Here is a 14,977-nt window from a genome sequence, read left to right as displayed (position 1 = left end):
GTATCGTCAGCTGCAGAAAAGTTCAAAACGGTTGTGAATGCAGGTCTTAGTCGAGGGCACACTAAGTTCAAGGCAATTTCAACTGCTTTGTGGTCAGATAAGCCTTCGGTGACTTCACATTTAACTCCATGCGATAAGAGTTGTTGGTTTACAAATACAAGGTCTAATATTGAGTTTTCGCGCGTTACGAAATCCACAAGTTGAGTTAACCCAAATGAAATAACCAGGTCGATCAGGGAAGCACAAAGCGCCCTATCACGGCCAGTTGGGGTAAGTGTGCTCCAGTTAATGCATGGGAGATTGAAATCCCCTGCTAACAATAGTTTGCAACCACACAGCTTGTTACTAATAAGGTACTCATTGATAGCAGGAAAAATATCGTCGGAGTTCGGAGGGCGATAAATAACACCAACAACTATTACAATACCTCTGCTGTATACTTTGCACCAAATAGCCTCAATGCCAGGAAGTTCAGGTAATAAAGAAAATTTAAGGCTTGTTTTAATGAGAACTGCCACACCACCACCACGGCCAACTTCTCTGTCCTTCCGAAGTAGTGAATAACCGGGAGGCGAAATTTCGATATCAATAACAGATTCATGTAACCAAGTCTCTGTAAGACAGACAATTGATGGGCTGTGGCTTTCCACCAAACAATTGAGAGCTTCAACTTTGTTGAGTACACTCCTCGCATTTACATTGAGGACAGTTATATTCTGCTCGCAGCGTCAGTCAACACGAGCCGAAGCAGTATTAGCCGAAGCTCTATTCCTGCCAGTCGCTTTTGCAGAAGCCGATTTCACGGGAGCCGAAGGCACAGAGGCTGACACCGTTGAAGGCGAGCGCGCTGAAGCCTGAACAATGACATTCTTATCAGTGTCCCACATGTAACGAACACCATCAATCGTGAGTGTGTCATGTTTAAGTCTATATTTACCAGCATTCTTGCGCATATCTTGCGAATTCTGCCACAGCGCTCTACGTGCCATCCGTACACGTGCAGAGTAGTCCTCGTTTATGTATATATTAGTCCCCTTAAGTTTCCGGGCGTTGTTCAATATAGCAACCTTTGTTCTGAAATCCAGTAATTTAATGATTACTGGCCGAGGTTTATCCTTTCTTTCAACTCCAAGCCTGTGGCAACGCTCTATGTCGTCACATTTTACACCGAGTTTAACTGATACAAGTTCCAATACAGATTTAAGCAGATCATCAGCCGACTCGGAAGGCTTCTCACGCAAGCCATGAATAACCAAATTGTTTTTTCGGAGTCGATTTTCTAAGTCATCGTTCTGACGATCTAGCTTGTCTACTAGTTTTTGAAGCGCACCGACGGTGTGCTCCAGTTCGCTTACACGTGGTGCAATGTTTGACATAGTCGCCGCCATTTGCTCAACATTTTTTAGACGACTATCAAAGGATGCAACCGTTTCAGATAGGCTAGCTATATCTTGGCTAATGCGGGCCTGCCCATCCAGCAGTTGCGACAGCATTTCGTCCACATTTGGTCCAGGATTGGTCTCAACGTCACCGCAAAGTAACAGCAATGACATTTTTAGGCAATGCACCAATTCTTTCAAAACGGCAGTACAATTCAGAGGGTCCGGCAGCAGCAGCAAACAACGATTATCACTTCTGTAACATTTACAATTGTATGTTACCTGCAAGATGAAACAGACGTGCTTGAAACGGGCGTTCGCCATGCCGCCACCGGACCCACTGAAGTAGTGATCCCACGGAGCTGCTCTTATAGCCTTGGGCATCCATGCTGCCAGCGCCACCTTTGTACCATGACGTGTGCGGTTGAGATAGTTGTTCATAGGCACGCTGATGGACGGAAAATCCATCTCCGGAACAGCAGCGCATCCCTGCGCAGGCGCAGATGGAACACCACTGTCGGTTTGGGCGCTGCTCGATCGCGGTAGGAGCCTGTGCGGCGTGTCGTTTGCAGGATCTCGTAGCAGAACATCGGGACTACTGGTGATAGCGGCAATCTGCAAGATGAAACAGACGTGCTTGAAACGGGCGTTCGCCATGCCGCCACCGGACCCACTGAAGTAGTGATCCCACGGAGCTGCTCTTATAGCCTTGGGCATCCATGCTGCCAGCGCCACCTTTGTACCATGACGTGTGCGGTTGAGATAGTTGTTCATAGGCACGCTGATGGACGGAAAATCCATCTCCGGAACAGCAGCGCATCCCTGCGCAGGCGCAGATGGAACACCACTGTCGGTTTGGGCGCTGCTCGATCGCGGTAGGAGCCTGTGCGGCGTGTCGTTTGCAGGATCTCGTAGCAGAACATCGGGACTACTGGTGATAGCGGCAATCTGCAAGATGAAACAGACGTGCTTGAAACGGGCGTTCGCCATGCCGCCACCGGACCCACTTGAGAGAATCGCTGTTTAAACAGAGAATGTGTAATCACTTTTATAATACACTTTAGCCTTACTATTCACATAGGTGACGCCTGTACACCCCACTTTCAATTATTCAGACTAGTATAATTCAAACAAATTTCAAAATTTTAACTGGCCCACAAATGTTTTATATTTGAAAGCACTTATCTTAAAGTTTCAATGTGGAAGAAAGCACTTGAATAGCATTTGCAGTGTGGGATGTTTCCAAGTTTTTCGCTTACGTATTGTGATTGTTCTGGTATTATGTGGCCAGCATCTGCGTATTGCAGATTAATTGATGAACAGGTCTAGACTGTAACAAAGGAAAACTGCAATCTAACATGAACATTCTGCCTTTTGCCTCCCTGCAGCACTCATCAAGATGACTTCATAGTGTTGCAAGTGAAGAATGAGTTTGACACTTTCATTGAATCTGTTTTCAAGACTGAGTTCCTCTACACTCTTGACAAAAAAGTTCGGGAAAAGTGCCAGCGGCCACTGAACCTGCAGTTCTCTGACAAGTAGGATGACTTTCCTTCTTCTTCTTCTTCTTCTGTTGTTCTCTTCACAAATGCATGCATGCATTCTCAGAATAACAGGTGTATGATAAGAAGGTAATAGTCTACAGCGTGGAGACTGGAGTAGAGGTGCAGTTTTTAGTATTTTCTCAAATCAAGCTTAATAATGAGAAAATTATTCATTTAAATGTACTGCTAACTACTGTAAAGTTAAGAAAATTTAGCATAGAAATATATTGCAAAAGAAAAGAATTATCAACTCGCAAAGAAAATTAGTAAGACATATTGTAAATAAAGAACAGTATCTATGAAACTTGTCCTAACTGAACACTAAAGGCAGACATTGAATCTTTCGAGATGGTTAGATTATCTCCATATCATATAGCTCGATATTGTTCCACTATATCGCAAAAATGACATCTATCAAACCATTTCTTCTGCGTTGTTTTGATCAATGGTGAAATCATTGTCCTGTTGTTCCCTGACTAGGTGGGTGAAACCTGATTAATGAAGTAAATTCTCTTGAGCAAATTTTTTTAGATGTTCTTGTTTTAATGCAAGAAACAAATGTATAAAATGTACAGTTTTTGATTGTAGAACAATGTCTTTAAACTTTGTGCAGGCTGGAGTACCGAGTGAAAAAGGAAGGTATTTTTGGTGGCGGTTCCACCAAACAGGTGCATGTCACCCAAGGCCAGGGTGACGAAGTTGTTCTAAAGGTCACTGGAGGTGTTCTCAACATAAGCATCGGCCCTGGATTGCCAAAGAATTCAAGTGAGTCACTATGGCTAGCTTTCACTTGACGGGGATTGCCTTTATGTTGTTACATATAGTCAAGTTACTTTTGCCGTAGAAATTGAAAGCGTAAAAACACATAAGAACATGTTACAAGGGCAGAGTTTCACAAATATGTTGATGTACTAAACATGTCCAGTTGTAACATTTTGTTAAATCGTTACTTGTGAGCTCTGAAATTACATTGATGTAGTATACTGCCTTTGGTATCTGACCAGTGCTTTCCAGAAAACGGTAGGTGTGCTTTAGCCTTTCCTTGGTGCCTGACTTGTTTGGCAGGAAGAGACAAGTTGGAAGGGGCAGGCACATATGTGAGAGTGAATGCTCAGTTAGAAAACGGCTATGAGAATGTGCAGTGCTGCGAAAGCTAGTCCTTTTTGGTTTTCATTTGGCTGCAAAGAGAACATCTACTTGCCACTTGATAGAAAGCTTTGCATCATTGAGCGTGGAGAGATATCAGTGTATATAGGCACATAAAACACACACATTTCTCAATGGAGTGTATCTATATAAGCACATTTGTGAATGACATACAGTGTAGTGTCAAAACAGATGTAAATAAACATTGTTGGCAGTGAGAATACGGTAGATGTACGTTTGTATCATGTGCACTATGGTGCGTAAGCTTTGGATACTAGTCAGTGTGTTACACAAATGACACAGTTATTGGTGCAGGAAAGGGAGCATACAGGCTGTACATGTAGAATCACTGCCTGCAGTGTTCAGAATGACTAATTTTACATGCATTCCACGGTCATAGTTTTAATGTTTTCTGGGTTTTAGGACCGTCGGAGCGTACAGCGTCTTCGGGACCAAGGCCAGTGAAGGCCAGCGCCTCAAGAATGCAGCAGCCCAGTGGAAACAAGTTGAAGGAACACAATGGCAGAGGCAGGACTGTGACTTCTGCAGCATCTGCCAGAACTCCAAATGCTGCTCTTGCAGCTATCATTGGAGCAAGAGGTTAGAGAACCCTGGTGGCTTGAATTCTTTATAGTGCCCTGTCCTGCAAATGGATTGCCACGGAAACAGTGTTGCTGTTAGCTAATATTTGAGAACCTAAGATTAAATTACCTCTTGGAGCTTTAACCAGTACAAAATAGCATCTGTTCACTTTGTCTGCTCTGAGAACTGTCTGTGGCGCCTTGGATTACTTTTGAGGTTTTACAAAGTAGCAGGTATGATCCCTGGCTTAACAGCTGGGTTCTGGTTTGAAGTAATGCAAAAAGATTTTGATGAACATGATAGGCAACAACAACAATCTAGGGACTTCCTATACATTCTTCCTTATTGCATATTAGTTTATCTGGAATGCTAAACCCTGGCACACCATTAAACATCACCTCTGATCTATTTCAAGCTGGTGTTTGGAATGTTCTTGTTTTACTGTAAAGCATTACCTTTTACCATGGCATATCACTTTTATTAGGGGTATCTTCACGAGTGTGTGCACACTGACCCAACTAGCGAGAGCGGAGGGGGCGAAAAGAAATTGCGGGTACTCACAATTTATGTCTCTTTGTGTTACATGATCTTTTAGTGCATTGGTGGGATGTGTGGGATGTGTCTTTTGTTGTAAAAATGATCCGCATTCTTGTTAACATTATGGGGCATGCTGCAAGATTGTCATGCAGAAGTGAAAGAACTACTGAAAGTAAGCAAGTGAAAGTTGGTCCCTGTTTCATTTCTGCTTTTGCATCCTTAGCACCCTCGATCCTTCATCAGTGTTTCAACAGCCATTTGCGCTTTTGGCGTAGGTCTTGGTGCAGGCAAAAATCTGATTTTGCACAGTGTCCAACATACGTATATATGCTGTATGCCACATACGGTCCCATCGTCAACTGAAATAATAGTCAATAAATGTAGCAGAGCCGGTTTTATATTATGCATCAATGAGGCATACAGGCTAAAAATGACCCAACTAGTTTCATTAAATTTTATACAATGGCTTTCCCTGTGCGTAAGCCTTGTTACGAAGCCACTTCTATGATTCAGACTTGTAACAGGCGTTGCGCGTTCAGCATATTTTAAATAAACAAGCATGTCAGAGCATGTCAACAAGACTGTGCCCTAATATGCAGCTAAACCGAAGCTACAAGGAAAACTTCCGCAGGTTCTTCCTAATGTGCGCAATTTCTTCTGCATAACTGTGCTGTGGAATTTGTGAAATCTGGTTAAATTACAACCATGGTATCTGCTTTTCCAGTCATACAGAGTTTCAAAAAAGGTCCCCACTCATAAGCAAATATGTCAGCAGTTGAATAGATGTATTACAACATAAGCTTTAAAGTTGCACGTGCAACAACTATGCTAAACAATGTGAGAGCAGACATTATCTGACGCCTTTTTTTGATCCGACGTCCTCCTTGAGCAAGCTCCGTGCCACATTAGTATGACGAATACCGAACTGCAGCACAAACGGCACAAACAGACATTACAGCATCGGCACATCGCAACATCCTCTAGAGAGAATCGCAACAAAAGCATGGAAACAATTAAAGGAGAACCAGTGGCAATGGCTATATACGGGAATGCGACAACTCCGTAGACTTCTACTATGATGATGATGGTGATGGCGTGCTTTAGCTTTTGATTTTATTATTTTTTACAGCGTGCACTGCAAACACGGACAAAGAAAAGAAACGAAACATGAGCACTGACTCGCAACTAAAAGTTTATTGCATTCAAACAGTCAAACAAATAGAAAAACCCACACATGCATACAAACGAGCGGTAAAACAAGTGCGATATATTAATGATTAGATGCTTCCAAAAAACATTTTTCCTTGTTGCGTAATGCTAGTGACACCTGGCTTATGCACCTCTCATCACATTTATTGATTAGGTAGGCCTCTGAAATGAGGTGGGCTTCTTCATGTTTATTTGTCCAGATTATGCGTGTGCAATAAAAAATGGGCTTACAACTGCAAGCTGCGCAATCGGTGGCCAAATTTGATAGACCAGTGTTCTTTAATCTGGACCATAGGATAGGATAGGAATCAACTTTATTTGTCCAACGATTTTTGCTGTTGGTCTTGCAACCTTTCGTTTATACACCTGCCTTTTTGGCCGTTGTAACAAGATCTGCATGATAGGCAAATCTCGTAGAAAACATTATTGCGGCACTCCACGAACCTTGGCCTATGCTTTACCTTACACAAATTGTGCACAGCCGAATCTGACATTTGTGCTCTTCATTGCACAGCCTGGACAATTTCTTCAGACAAAGAAAACAACTGTAACACCATAATGGTTTGCAACATTTTTGAGGCCATATGCCAGCCTATGCACATAAGGAATAACTGCTGGCCTTTTGCTATCACCAATGATGTATCAACTCGCCCAGCTAGCTACCCTACTTAGGTTTCGGCGGCAGCCTTACGGCCGAAGCAGCATCAGCGGGAGAGGCCTCTCGTTCTTATTTTCATTTGGCGCAGGCCTGGCACAATTCCTCACTAAAATGCCGTTTTGGAGCAGGATGGTGCAGAGTACCGCCCTTGGTGCAATTGGCGCACCTGTTCCCCCTCTGCTTCATGCATCTGTCTCAATGTGCATTGGGCTTAGTTGATGTTTTATTCTTTCAGCAGGTGCAAGCAGTGCGCTGAGGCATGCTCCAAACCTGCCACGTACCAGTCATAGTCAGCACAAAAGAGTTTCCACAGAAGAAAATGGCACCTCAGATTACATGAGACCTCCTGAAGCAGGCATGTCAGGGTGAGCATGTTGATTCCTTCACCTTAGTCTAGCTGTAGTTCAAAGGGTCCCATACTAAATTCCTGTGATTGAAATCAATGGACACTGTCCCCCTTATTCATTCACCTCTTATTTTTAACGGAACAGCAGACAGGCTCTTCATTTGGCACAGCATATGTCTATGATCATTAGCCCCGAAGATTGTGAGGAGCAACCATTGGAAGAAACTTGAAATATGTCAGCTCAACTACGATGAATCATAACTGTCATTGAAGGACACGTTGACTCTCACCTTGAAAGTAACCAGCTTCACTCTTCGTACCGTTCTGTTTGTACTGTTATATTGGTGTAATGAAACTTTTGTAAGCAGATAAAGAAGCCATGACATGGTCCTTTAACTGTTCAGTTTGTCATTGTAAACGAAAGTAAAGAGGCCAATGCAGTTATACTACACTCAATAAACTAGGCTGTCAGCACATATTTTAACTGGAAATTTCAATTTGTATTCACTGCTTTTAAGCCCCTCCCACCAAGAGCGACTGCCATTTTGGCTTGAATTGTGTGATGTTGGGAATTGTGGGGCCACCACCGTCTCAACTGCTTAGAACCATTCAGAAATAAACACAACAGACATCGTGCTGTGCACGCTTTGGCAGCACACAACAGCACAGAAAGGGTGTCCCCATTGAATTGTGCCTCGCAATTTTTTCATTTGTGCGATAAAAGCAGCACAAACCACTGAATTCCTGCAGAAACTATCTTGGGCTGACCACCAAGATGCACATGTGAAAGATGTGCCAAGATGGCATGTCTTGGCACATGCCAAGATGCACATGTGATGCACATATATTTCCAGCTCCTGTACTCACTCCCGATGCTTGCAGTACATAAAAGCACAGCCTCCACGATTAGCTTCCGTTACTCCTACAGCCCAGTCGGTGGGGGTATGATTAAATTCGTCGCCAGTTAGTGTTGCCAAACTGTACAGTTCAACTGCAGTGTAAAAAAAATTCAAATACAAATTGCACCGGATGCACTCAAATTTTGCTAACTTGCTGTGGCATGCGTACCATTTAACATGTGATGCATATTTCAAGCTCAAAAATTGGGTGTCATGGCTGCTTTAATTGTGTACATTTGTCGAGGGCCCATTCTTCTGCATGTAATGGAGACAAGATCCAGGATTTCCTCAGTGCTTCTTGAAGGCTGGTGCTGCTCGTGGAGACCAAGAGGCTTGCGAACCACTGGTGTTGTTGATGCCACCATTAACTCTTTCCCTACCGAGCTTTTGGCCAAAAATAATACAAAAGTACCGTTTTTTTTATTTGCCTAAATAATTCTACCCATTTTGAAAGAACCCAAAAATATCCTTAAAAGCACTTTATTTGTAAGATACATGCAAAGTATTTTTTTTTTAAGTATGAAGAAAGGATTGGCTTCACTGCATTGCACAGCAGAGAGTCTCCAACTTTCTGTAGTCCTCTTTGCAAAAAAATATCTCTTTAGAAATTCAGAAACAATACTGGGACTAGTGGGGCTCATGCTTGTGGCAAGGGATGTCAGATCCCTGAATTGTAGACTTGGTGTGGTACGTCTCAAAGCATGGAATAGTGCTGCTACTCCACATTTCTCACACACACCAAGTATGTGAAGTGGTTGGTTTCACGGAGAATGAAATCTGTTAGTTCATTCATTGGAAACAATTCAAAATGTGGCGCACAGTTCCCATCCTCACTCACAGGTACCTTTATGCCAGGTGCGGCTGTGAAAACAAACCATGTCCACTGCTGACACGGTGAGACACTGTCATCGTCCGAATCCGACGACTCGGAGAAGATGTGCTCCTCAATATTGTCGCTGCCATTCCCAGAACAAAATCAAGCTTCTTCACTGTCCAACAAATTTTCTGCAAACAAACATCTTTTCTTTCCCCGGAGCGGAGTTGTTGCCAGCACGCGCATGCACACAGGAGGACACCATTTTTAAATCCCAGTTGCTAGCATCGAAACGTTACTCGGCCAGAGTGCAAGCTTTGAATGCGTTTATTTTTTTACTGTGCCATCTGCTGGAGTCAAAAAGAACTAAACAAAATTTCTCAGGGTAGCTTGACTCCGACAGTGCACAAGCGCTTGTTCCAGTGTAAACGAGCCCAGGTCGTCTTCGGTGGGAGCACTACAAACCGAGTGAACGAGCTCAGCTCATCTATGGTAGGGAAAGGGTTAACTGGACAGGCAATCGCTCAGAACATGAATCGAGATAACCCTGCTGATGGAATGATACCCTATCGTATTGGCTAAAATGAGCCATGTTAAATTTCTCATCAAATGTGGTTTTATATTTTTAATTCATCACTAAAAGTTGCGGAATGTGAACTTTGGTGCCCTACATGGCAAAAACATGAAGCTGCATAAGAAGTCCACAATGTGACCTTCTACTAGTCTATGCAGTCCCTGGCCTTTTAATTGGTATTGAAATGCAGTATACTTTTTATTATAAGTTTTTTCTGACTTACAATGCACAGATAAGCCTTCGTTTGTAGTGGGCAGAAAAGTGCCACTGCCTTCGCCTTCGTTTTCAATTAGTTTGGTTGGCTTATCTATCGACAGAACAACGACGACAGGCACCAGCCATGACGTGTGTACTTGGGAAAAAACGCATTACAAATATAAGAAATATCTGTACAACAACGCAAACTTATTGCACCAGCTTTTTATTTTCAAAAGGGATTGAAAAGGCCAAAATGTAGGTGGTTAACCACAGTTACACTCAATCCTGTGAAAGCAGGATGATGGGTGGCTTTCACAATTTGCGAAGCAGACTGTCGGCATCGCTTTCACTTCTTAGTGTTGCTGGAGGGACTCTTACTTTTTTAGAGGCTGCTCAGATCGAAAAATTCTGCTTACTAATTATCCACATGCTTTTGGAAGTAACCGCTGCAGATGTAAACACTACTGAGTGTGAGCTTTGCTTTGCGCCATATAAAACTAGGTCATTAAATATTGGTTGTCAGTCCCTTTAAGGAAGAGTGCAAAAAAATTCATTATTTAAACAATCTGCTATGTGAAATCAGTGTGTGTGCACTTGGGCGCTTCTAAACACAGCGAGCCAATGAAAAAAAGGCTGCTATGCATAATTGGCCAAACTTCACAAGCACTGTGCATGGTCCACTACATCAACACCCACACTCGATTGCGCTTGCAAGAAGAGAGAGAGAGAGCTTTCTTAAAGAATGTTTTAGAGCCCTTCATTGTTTGCAGGTGCTGGTACACAAAATAAAATGTACTCTGCGAAATGTTAACAAATGGGGGTGAGAAGAAAAAAATGAAGGCCCAACTTTTTTTTTTATTCATTACCATGCTGCAATGAAATAGGCTCATTCTCTTGAAGCATTGTAATGAAGATCTCGATGTATTACTTCATAAGAACAGCATTGTGTATGTATGTCTTCATTTGTACCTGTTTCTCGTGCTGTTCTTATTTTAAATATATATACATTAAATTAGTTCGGTCTGCTATAGTATCTTGTCAATTATTCAGTTTGCTTATCATTGGCAGAAGAGAGTGGTTTGTCACTATACTGATGTGTTTTGTACCTAAAGCACCATGACAACAATGTAAGCAGTACATCTTTCTTTATTATCAAACAGTTAGATAGTGGCAAGAGGATTCTGTCAAAATCTATGCTGCCATGAAGAGCTGATGTGGTTCTTGAACTCCTTAAGGGCTCATTTCCTTCAAGAAATATACCATAGTGACAAATTTCTTTAATGTAGTATGCTTTAATAACCTTGTTAGAGCATAGAAATATGTCTGCACATGGTGTGAAAAATCTAATTCACCAAAAGCAGTGATGGTAGAATGCCTACCACCTTCCGTGTTATGAAGTGGGCACGTCGTAAGTGAGAAAGTGACGATCACTCATATCTAGTTGAGGTAGTGAAGATTCCTCAAGGAGTAAAGGCTGTGTCACCTCCTATTTATTGTGTTTGCACCCTTGTTGCCTTATGGAGCCTGCGCTTGCAGCAAGTTGGAGTCTGAGGAGTGTAATGTACTATAATAGCTTACTTACTATTTCTCTTTAGTGTGATCCAAGGATTGAGGATTGCCAGAATTTCACTCAGCGCTGTGTTTTTGTGGATATGTGTCCTACTAGGGAAAAGCGGAAGAACTCCAGGAAAGCTCGGCCAATTCCAGGTGGTGGTAAGCCAAAGCCACCAAGCCGCCCAAAGCCTGCAGTCCCCACGTGCAAGGCTTTATATGCTTACGACCCTCAGGACACAGACGAGCTGGCAGTTGGAGAAGGCGACATCATTGAAATCCTCAAAGAAGGTTTGTATTTGTGCTGTTGAGGTTAATTATTGCTTTCCAGATTGGATTGGTTGGCTACGGCAGTAAATGGGAGCAGACTAAGCTGGCACAGTTTAAGTAACCTTCAGAGGACTTGAAAATTCATAGTGAAACAAGGATGTGAAAAAAAGTTATTAGTATGTTCCTCTAACCTGGCACTATGGTCTGAAACGGTAGTAAGATATTAAGCATCAGTCTGCAGAATACACCTTGAAATATGCTGTTGCTTATTCCAAGAAAAATTAGGAACCTTAGGGGCTTGATCTTCTTTTTTTGTCGCAGCCATATGGAGCCAGTAGACCATAGACCCAGGGAATGCATATGGGAGATCAGTTGTATTTCTAATCGAAATGTAGAAATAACTAAGTATGAGAAGGAAAGCTAAATTAATGTAGAAAGTAAGTGACTACTAGGGTTTATTGGTTGGTTGCCTGGTCCTAAGTTCACATACTATGTGACACCTGTGGGTTGGCAGGATCTTCCACATCCACCTCCACACACCTGCACAAGAAAGTGCACAGGGAGACAGATACCATAGCTCCATTGGTAGAGCACTGCACTTGTCGTGCATAGGCTTGGCTCCCATTGTTGGCTGGCTGTCTTCCATTTTCTTTTCCGTTTTCCTTATTCTACATCTCAGTTAAAAACACAATTAATTTATTCTGTGCGTTCAATTGACTTCCTTGTCTCTGGCTTCAGACGCTTGGCTTTCCATGTAATTTTGTGTTGCATGTGCACAACAGAAGCTTCTAGGAAAAAGTAAAATGACCAATTCTAGTGCATTTCACGTCAATTTTGCTTAGAACGTCTGGTGCTAATAGAAATGGAAAGGTCTGACGAGTTTCAATTTTGCTGTTGTGACATGGCTCGTAGTGAATAATTAAGTTGATGTTAAGGCAATGATTGTGAGAAATGCTGCAGTGGAGGGCTCTAGTTTAATTTTGACCACCTAAAGTTCTTCAATGGGCACCCAAAGCATGATACTTGAGTGTTTTTGCATTGTGGTCCTATAGGAATGCAGCCAGTGCAGCCTGTATGAAACTCATGACGTCTTGTTCAGCAGCAGATTGCTGTCACAGGTTAGCCATAACCACTGTGCCATCACAGCAAATTGTTGTTGATTGACTAACTGTAGCCTATTTCTCATGTGAGTGATATCCATGTTTTCAACTAATGCAACTCAACTGACATTACTGCATTGCCTCTGCCACAGGCATTTTCTTCAAGTCATTTTTAAAAAACCTACCGAAGAAAGCAAGTGACAAATGCAGATTTGTGGGCTTGTGCTTGAATCAATTTCTTTGTTGTTTGTAAATTCCGTAGCATTTACTTATCTCTGTTCTGGGAGGATTGCTTGATCTTGTACTACATTCAGTTCCTTTTTATGTCTATACTATGGAATTAATGTCACTTTTCAGATCTATCGGGCTGGTGGCTTGGGCGACTAAGAGGCAAGGAGGGGCTCTTCCCTGCCAATTATGTGGAGCGTATCTGATCCTATGTTACACACAACATTTCCTACTTTCCGTTTGCATCACGCTTGAAAGCAGCAAATTGTCAAGTGTGATCAAGAGCCACAAGACCCTAAAAGATATTTTTCATGGGGATTCCGCTTATGTTGTGAAAGGTGGAGTTTGCATCTTTCATTGAGTGGCAACTGGAGAGGCCTAGATGAATGCTGGGATATGTACTCTCTTGTTGTGTCAGTACTATATGACGAAAGTGAAGGTGTTTCAACGCCATGAATGTGCACAGCTCCAGAGCACCATTAACAAGATCTCCGATTTAGCAAGCACAAATGCTGGGTCACTTTGTAATTTTCCATGAAGCTTGCAGTATGAAGGACACTAGGTGAAGGAAAAGAACATGTTGGGTAAAAAAAAAAATATGTGAGTGTTGCAGAACTGCTTTCTTCAGCCTAGTGTCTTTTGTGCTGTAACCACTAGTTTTGCAAAAGCATTACAAATGTAAAAGTTTGCAAGAGTTTTTTTTTTCTTTCCTTTGTGCATGCCTAACCTTGCAGAGCTGCATAAAGATTGTGAACAAATGTCCTTTTTTTTGCCTGTGTTTGTCACAAAAGAAAGCTGTCATTAAAGTTTTCTTTTTTCTTTAGACATTGCCTGCACGTGCTGTGTGTATTACAATTCATAAGTGCAACAGCAACATGCATCAATTTGCTTCATCAACCTAGAGTTCATTCAGTCCCGTTTTCCAGAAATATGCAACACATTCTGTCAACTGAGTCTCACAGGACCTTTTATAGGAAGGTGTGAAGCGTGTCTAGTACAGTGGAATCACAGTACAACTCCACGGACATAATAATGAAAAAGAAAAACTGAAATATTTCATGCCAATGTCAATGTGTAATGAATATATATGCTTATGACGAGTATCGGATATAGCAAAGGTACAGCATATTCTGTAGTCGCGGAATATGGTCTCCGTTAAGAGTTGACGGCAATCAAATGCTGCCACTTCTACATTGCAGCCTTTCCCTTCTTTTTCTCATTAATACTGCAAACAAAGCTGTGTGCTGTGCCTGCCTCGCTTTTCCCATGATCATGCCAAGTTTCTTTCATATTCAGTGGCACAACTTTACATTGCACTACCCATTTCAATGGCACTGTCCCTCTGAAATGATACTGCTGTTATTTTCCACCATCAGATGGCTCCACCACCGCACTGTTGATCCTCTGCTTTTGCTGGAGCAGCCATCATGTTTGTTCTTGCGTGAGAGTGAATACAACAGAGACATTAAAAAGCTGAAGGGCAGAAGCCTTTTGAGCGATATTGATCTGTGTGCACAGGAATATACACGAAAGGGGAAAAATCGTCGCCCACCCAATAGTAGCAAAAGTCTGTAAAGAAAAGTCGTATGGGCTTTTCGATTTCGTGGTGGTCCTTTGTAGCTTTGTGCTCCCATAGGGTGAATGGCAATTTCTTCTCTTTTATGAAATCTTCACAACTGCAGACTACAGAACTTATTTGCCATATACAGTGTGCTTTAAGTTGCCTATTGCGACCTTGCTCTGCCATTTGCTAGCCTCCTGGTAAGCTCGCATGGAAGAGCGACTGCCCTGGAAAGTTGTTTGACCAGACTTTGATCCCTGGGCCAGGATGAATTTTTTCAAATTTCCCAATTTTTACAGTGAGCTACATGCTCACTGTCAGGTGGATGACACTTCATTCATTTTGTCACTCTTCTTCCGTGAAGATATGACAGTGTCAACT

General features: G+C 42.3%; 1 protein-coding gene across 2 annotated transcripts in view; it reads left to right on the top strand.

Annotated features, from left to right (window-relative positions):
- Nucleotides 1-13,860, top strand: part of LOC142571891 (unconventional myosin-Ie-like) — a 351,690-nt gene extending 337,830 nt beyond the window's left edge. Inside the window, exons 23-28 of one of the 2 annotated variants that reach the window (XM_075680576.1) lie at nt 2,768-2,917; nt 3,537-3,688; nt 4,493-4,669; nt 7,294-7,420; nt 11,553-11,728; nt 13,165-13,860. In XM_075680576.1, coding sequence (XP_075536691.1) covers nt 2,768-2,917; nt 3,537-3,688; nt 4,493-4,669; nt 7,294-7,420; nt 11,553-11,728; nt 13,165-13,241 — 859 coding nt within the window. In that variant the 3' untranslated portion in view covers nt 13,242-13,860. Of the gene's footprint in view, nt 1-2,767; nt 2,918-3,536; nt 3,689-4,492; nt 4,670-7,290; nt 7,421-11,552; nt 11,729-13,164 lie in introns of both variants that reach the window. The other variant, XM_075680575.1, reaches the window with a different exon arrangement.
- The last annotated feature ends 1,117 nt before the right edge of the window (nt 13,861-14,977 follow it).

This window comes from Dermacentor variabilis, chromosome 2, assembly GCF_050947875.1.
Source record: "Dermacentor variabilis isolate Ectoservices chromosome 2, ASM5094787v1, whole genome shotgun sequence".
NCBI lineage: Eukaryota > Metazoa > Arthropoda > Arachnida > Ixodida > Ixodidae > Dermacentor > Dermacentor variabilis.
Note: the sequence above shows the minus strand (reverse complement) of the source record. Positions and strands in the feature narration are given on the sequence as shown.